Source organism: Diabrotica virgifera, chromosome 3 (assembly GCF_917563875.1).
Source record: "Diabrotica virgifera virgifera chromosome 3, PGI_DIABVI_V3a".
NCBI classification, from domain to species: Eukaryota; Metazoa; Arthropoda; class Insecta; order Coleoptera; family Chrysomelidae; genus Diabrotica; species Diabrotica virgifera.
Genome location: NC_065445.1, coordinates 162,344,070 through 162,351,400, shown reverse-complemented (window position 1 = coordinate 162,351,400; position 7,331 = coordinate 162,344,070). Strand labels below are relative to the sequence as shown.

The window sequence follows — 7,331 nt, the reverse complement described above, 5'->3', positions numbered from 1 at the left end:
TAGCTTCTTTGGATCATTGGAAACAAAAAAGATCTTTTGCAATTTATCTCTAAAGTTAATCGTTTTCAAGTTATAAACAATTTAAAACTGAAAAAAAACGAAAAATGACGATTTTCAAGGTTCAAAAACACAAGTAAAAAAATAATTTTTGTAATAACGAAGTACATACTCAAATTAAAGCTCAAACCTTCTTCTATCATCTACTTATAAGAATTTTTGGCACGTTTTATTGTAAAACATTTTTTTTTTAATTATTAATAAAGCGCATATGGGAAGACGGGCGATTGGGCTGCATTCACAACTAATAAACAATATTTTAAAATAAAACAAGACCAAATTGCTTATCGGTAACTGATAAAATAAGATTTGAAATTGAATTTAGGCACTTCGTAGTTTCAAAAATGGTATTTTTTACTTGTGTTTTTGAGCCTGGAAAATCGTCATTTTTCCATTTTTTTTATTAAATTGTTTATTATTACTCGGAAACGATTAACTTTAGAGGAAAACTACAAAAGACCTTTTTTGTTTCCAATGATCCAAAAAACCTAAAATAATGCCTACCCGGGCCGAAAAAATTGATTTTTGTAATTTGTTTAATTTTTTTTTAATAAATGTAGCAATCACTCCGAAATTATGCATTTAGGTATAGGGAATATAACATGAAAAATAATCAGTATTTGTTAAGGATTTCAAAACACAAAAAATATACAGGGTGTTTCATTTGAAATAAGAAAGTTCATTAGATTTCCAGAAAAACGGAAGATTTGACAACAATGTAATTGCCACTGCAATATCGGCCGCATGAGAAGACCCTTAGCCACCAAATTTTATAAAAATTTTCTAGTGCTTTCCGAGAAATTACCGTGTTGCCAGACTTTTTTCGCAACCCTGTATTAAAAAATACATGTTATTAAAAGTAAACCAAAAACAAAAATAATATATTGCAAAAATTTACATAAATTGCAAACTGAACATACAACAAATAAAATACAAACATAGGAACTAATAGGTTTAAGCTTCTGCATGTGACACCCAAATTTAATATACAATTTTATATACCTACATTTATAGATAAATACTACTTTAGTCGCTGGCTTTTTAATTTGATGGCAATGCTCACACATTCAATGTTTATTCAATGTGTAGGTAATTTTTTAAAAAGGACACAAATTTAAAACGATTTCAAAAATATTATGAAAGTACTGTTCAAAACGTTAGTTTCCTTTATTTAAAAAAAATTAAGTGTACAAATTTGAACCAAAATAAATTATGATAGTGCGGCCGATATGTGAAACAATTGAACGTTTAATGGAACAAGCATATAATTTGGACCACATATACTATAAATACAAAGGTTCAAGTCTAGATATGAGGCCATCTCAGATTTTGCCTTTTACAAAAATGGCGTGCATTCAAAATGGCCACTATATGTGACTACTAGCACGATAACTTTTGAACAAGACGTCCGATTTCAACCAAATTTGGTATATAGGTTTTTTTTATGTAAAGATCTAGGTTTTGAACCGGAATAATCGGTTTACCAAAAGCTGTATTTTTCCTGGTTTTATGTAAAAATATGTTGTTTTTTTTTTAAATTCTTTTACAATGTATATACCTATTAATTTATCAAAAAGTTGATACCGTTATTGAAAAGAGCGTAAAAATGTTTTTCATGAACTATTTTGAACTTTTTAGTTATGTTAATTACCATTTAATAAATGCATAACGTATTTTCACATGTAGGTACCTATGTGCGGCAGATTCGTGCAAATATTATAGAATTATTGTGCATTTAATGGTAGAAGCATATAATTTGGACCACATATACTACACATATAAAGGATCAAATTTAGATGTAAGACCATCTTAGATTTTGCCTTTTACAAAAATGACGGACATTCAAAATGGCGACTATACATATGTGACTAATTGCACGATAACTTTTGAACGAAAAGTCCGATTTCAGCCAAATTTGGCATTAAGGTTTTTTTTCAAGATCGAGGTCTTAAACCGAAATAATCGGTTTACCAGAAGTTGTATTTTACTGTTTTTTTATGTAAAAATATGTTGTTTTTTTTTCAATTCATTCACCCTGTATATATTAATTTTTCAAAAAGGTAATACCGCCATTGAAAAGAGTGTAAACATATTTTTTAGGAAATATTTTGAACTTTTTAGTTATGTTAATTACCATTTACTAAATGCATAACGTATCATCACATGTACCCATATGCAGCAGATTAATTTTGAATGTCCGTCATTTTTGTAAAAGACAAAATCTGAGATGGCCTCATATATAAATTTGAATATTTGTATGAGTAGTGTGTGTGGTCCAAATTATATGCCTCTACCGTTAAATGCACAATAATTCTTATAGTATTTGCACGAATCTGCCGCACATAGGTTCATAGGTACATGTGAAGATAGGTTATGCAATAATTGGTAATTAACATAACTAAAGAGTTAAAAATATTCCTAAAAAATATTTTTGTGCTTTTTTCAACGCCGGTATTACCTTTTTGAAAAATTAATATATACAGGGTGAAAATTTTAAAAAAGAATCAACATATTTTTACATAAAAAATCAGGAAAAACACAACTTCTGGTAAACCGATTCTTCCGGTTGAAGACCTCGATCTTACACATCAAAAAAAGGACCTATATACCAAATTTGGTTGAAATCGGACATTTGCACGAATCTGCCGCACATAAGTACATGTGAAGATAAGTTATGCATTTATTTAATGGTAATTAACATAATTAAAAAGTTCAAAATATTTCCTAAAAAACATTTTTACGCTCTTTTCAATGCCAGTATTAACTTTTTAAAAAATTAATATGTACAGGGTGAAAGAATTGAAAAAAAAAACAACATATTTTTACATAAAAAATCAGGAAAAACACAACTTCTGGTAAACAGATTCTTCCAGTTCAAGAGCTCGATCTTATACACCAAAAAAAGAACCCATATGGTAAATTTGGTTGTGGTCGGACTTTTAGTTTAAAAGTTATCGTGCTATTAGTCGCATATGTATCGTCGCCATTTTGAATGCCCCCCTTTTTTGTAAAAGGTAAATAGATGGCCTTATATCTAAATTTGAACGTTTATAAGTATTGTATACGTATACCAAATTATAAGCTTGTATCATTAAATGTGCAATTCTTATAATATTTGCACGAATCTGCCACACTATGAATTAAAAAAAAGTTGCAAATGTTTTATTAAACTTCTATAAAATTGTTCTGATTTAAGCTTTATAGAAAGGAGGCGGGTCTAATTACGGCCTAGTCTAATAAACTGATAATTTTAGCGTCGTAGGCTAAACCGTTCGAAAATTGTCTATAAAGCTGGCTTTTTCGGCAGAGGGACAATAAATTTTATTAATCTAAGTAGCGCTACTTGGGTAAGTAGACAGTTTCTTAGCTAAAAAGCCGATTATATAAGAAACGATATTACTACTTGGAAAATTGCGTTTTGTTACTGACCTATGGGCCCGTACACATGCCAGCGCTTAACGCCGCGTTTCACTTTTTTCCTTAGTAACTTGAAAGGCGGCTTTATCAGGTAAAACGTGGCGTCATGTGTACGGGTCCTATACTTGAGCAGTGACAATGACACAGCGAGAAGTACCGAAGGACTTTATCGTTTTGTCTTTGTTTCTTTTAGTTCTTTCTCACTCTTTGTTTGCATATCCCGGACACAAATTGAATTTTGCAAAATAGTAGATTTTTCTGTAAAGGTACGATTCCGACATCGACGGCAGGCGGCAGACGGCAGTTAGAGTTGTCGCCATGACGACGTCATTACTTTGCACTATTAATTTGTATATTTATTAGCAACTGACGTTCTGTCGGACAGCAGTTGCTAATAAATATAGCATTGTAATAAAGCACTGTTGTCGCACTGTATAGCATAAATATAGCACTGCTGTCGGGCAGAACGTCAGTTGCTAATAAATATACAAATTAATAGTGCAAAGTAATAACGTCGTTATACCGACAACTCTAACTGCCGATGCCGCCTACAGTCGTTGTCGGAATCGTACCTACCTTTAATCAAAAAATCAATATTATGATATACGTACGTACTTGCTTTACCATAAACACTTTCTCTTTTCCGCTTCACGAATATGCATTCCATGAAATTACAGTAAATTACAGTATCTACCTACATAGTCTTGACAAAATTTTATTTATTTTTATGCCTTGTTAAAATAATATGAAAATATTCCTATCTGAATATTTTACAGACACGCCGATGCCTAGAATAACAACATAAATTATATTCCTACAATAGGATAATCACTTTATCATTTAACCTTGTAGCTTGTAAACGAACTGCGTTGATAAATAATATCTCTATAGCATTACATAATAATAGTAACCGTAAAGTTGAGATTTAATTTTAGTTTTAGTTTAGTTCACACTTCATCGCCGGGCTTTCACAATATGGAGGTTACTTTCAAAGGAAAAACAGCTCTTGTCACAGGAGCCAGCCAAGGAATCGGCAGAGAGCTTGTTAAACAATTAGTTAAGTGCCAAGCAAATGTCATTGCCGTTGCAAGAAATGCCGATCATTTAGCATCACTCAAAAAAGAAATACCCTCTATAAGAATCATTCCTCTTGATTTATCAGACTGGAACGCCACTGAAAACGCTCTCACAAATGTTGGACCGATAGATTTGCTTGTCAACAATGCTGGTTTAGCAATTTTGGGCCCTTTAACTGAGGTTAAGGAAGATGACGTCGATCGATTGTTTGGTATTAATGTCAAAGCCATAATTCATGTATCGAAAATTGTGGTCAATAATCTTTTAACCCGAAAAGCACCTGGATCTATTGTCAACATCTCATCTCAAGCTTCTCTTGTCGGCTTGAATAACCACACCGTATACTGTGCCTCAAAAGCAGCCGTGGATGGGTTTACAAGAGCCGCTGCCCTGGAATATGGACGCAATAACATCAGAGTCAATGCAGTTAATCCCACAGTCATTATGACAGATATGGGCAGACTTGGCTGGTCAGATCCGGCTGTTGCTAAGCCCATGTTGGAGAAGATACCGTTGAGGCGTTTTGGAGAAGTCCACGAAGTAGTCGACGCTGTTACTTACTTGTTGAGTGATAAAGCTAGTATGATTACTGGTACATGTCTACCCATTGATGGAGGTTATGTTGCATCGTAAAAACTTTGTTGATTGACCCCAAATGAAAGTACAAAGCCATTTCTACTTTTTATGTATTATAATAAAAATTTAGGAATCTGCTTATGTGAGAAGCATTTCGATCTGTAAGTGTTAAATAAATTATTCGAATCTATGTTTAGTTTAAATTAAGTTTTCTCAGTTATACAATACAAACGATATACGGTAAGACTAATATACTTACCGTTGCTCGTCATTCATTATCTACGTCAGAGATCTAAGTTGACATAGTTGCCAAAGTATAAAAAATCCTGAATCCATTTTAAATCAAATAGATCACATAATTATTGCAAACGTGGATTATACAACAAAACAAATTAATATTGAATGTAAATAAATAAAAACTTTAGAAATGGAAAACAAGAACAAGTTATAATCCTACGTTAAAGTAAATAATAAAAACAGTAAATATAATAAAACAAATACCTATACTAAAGAATAAAACAAATACCTATACTAAAGAATAAAAACAAATATGAAGTGTAATCACCGCAATTGCCAAATAAATGTTACCAATTTATGCCAAAATGTCACCTTTGTTCGCTCGCAGTTATAGTGTAATCCGAACAAGTGTGCTTTATAAAAACGCTGTATATTCCACTTATACAAATTAAATGAAACAAGTTAAGGTATCTACATATTGTATATGTATGTGTCTTAAAATGCACATTAATAGAAATATTCCAATATTATTTCTACGCGTATATATTAAAATATGTCTAGTGGCTGTAATTCCCGTGTACTCGGCTAAATGATCCTAAAAGGGAACAGACCTACCGCCTAAATATTTCGTGTTGGTATCATGTGACGTCATGGGCTATGACGCGGATGACGTGCAACGGTAAGTATATTAGACGGAGTATAAGTGTAATAGGGGAGTCAATGTAGAACGAAAACATTGTTTCGGAAAAATTCAAACAAGCTTAAATTTTTATAAAACTGATTTTGTTAGTTTATACAGAGAGGATCTAAATTATGGAATAAATTCATTTTCTTTAAAATGGACGCCTTTGGGAAAAAATCATGAAACAGGTCGACTTTTATTTTTAAATTACAATTGTTTGGTATATATTTCATACTAGTGACGTCATCCATCTGAGCGTGATGACGTAATTAATGATTTTTTTAAATGGGAATAGGGGTCGTGTGGCACCTCATTTGAAAGGGTGTCAAATTCCCTATTCAGTAATATAAACGATAATATCATTATTTATACAGGGTGACCAAAAAAATAATTTTTGAATTAAATTAATTGACGCAAAAAATAGAATGTATGTAATTTATTTAACTCAAAATACATTGTACGGCTGTCAGTAAATAGAAAAAAATGTTTATTTCACAAATAAACATTTCTTTTCGCTTAAATTAAATCACAAACAGCCTCCCACCTACCTCTTGGCAGTTTGAACATTTAATTTAAGCGAAAAGCAATGTTTATTTGACAAATAAAATAAACATTTTATTTTTTTTCTATTTTCTGACGACGATAGAACGTATTTTGAGTTAAATAAATTGCATACATTTTTCTTTTTTCGTCAATTAATTTAATTCAAAAATTATTATTTTGTCGATCCTGTATAAATAATGATATTAATGTTTATATTAATGTATAGAGAATTGAACACCCTTTCGAATGAGGTGCCACAGACCCCTACGTCACCACGCTCAGATGGATGACGTCACTAGTATGAAATATATGCCAAAAAATTGTAATTTGAAAATAAAAGTCGACCTTTTTCGGGATTTTTCTCTAAAATTGTCAATTTTAGAGAAATTTTACATCCTCTCTGTATAAATGTTAAAGTAAAAAATTCTACTCACAGATTTTGCCGCTAATTGTTTATTAATTGTTTAAACAATAACAATTTTTTTGTATAAATAATTTTAAAAATATCATTGAATTCATAATTTACTTTGATCACATATGTTTCTATTTTGTTTTTAATTTATGCTGAATCCGAATATGGAATTACAATTTGAAAATTCTTATACAGAAGCTCTTATTCAGTATGTCTGCGTAGCTAGCAACCATATGGGAAATTTTTTATTATCAATTTTACGAAAATAGTTATTCTCCATAAAATGCTCTGCATAGTCTAAAATTTAAAACACAACCATCAGATATCAAA

The 7,331-nt window shown here is 31.1% G+C and overlaps 1 protein-coding gene across 1 annotated transcript; it reads left to right on the top strand.

Annotated features, from left to right (window-relative positions):
* The first annotated feature begins 4,336 nt into the window (after positions 1-4,336).
* Positions 4,337-5,317, top strand: LOC126882185 (L-xylulose reductase-like). The gene has a single exon (XM_050647005.1). It carries the CDS (start codon positions 4,450-4,452, stop codon positions 5,182-5,184), a length of 735 nt encoding a protein of 244 aa, XP_050502962.1. The 5' UTR covers positions 4,337-4,449; the 3' UTR covers positions 5,185-5,317.
* Positions 5,318-7,331: the final 2,014 nt, after the last annotated feature.

What these genes read in the sequence shown, in the direction of transcription:
- LOC126882185 (XM_050647005.1), top strand. Translation starts at nt 4,450, where the DNA reads ATGGAGGTTACTTTCAAAGGAAAAACAGCTCTTGTCACAGGAGCCAGC.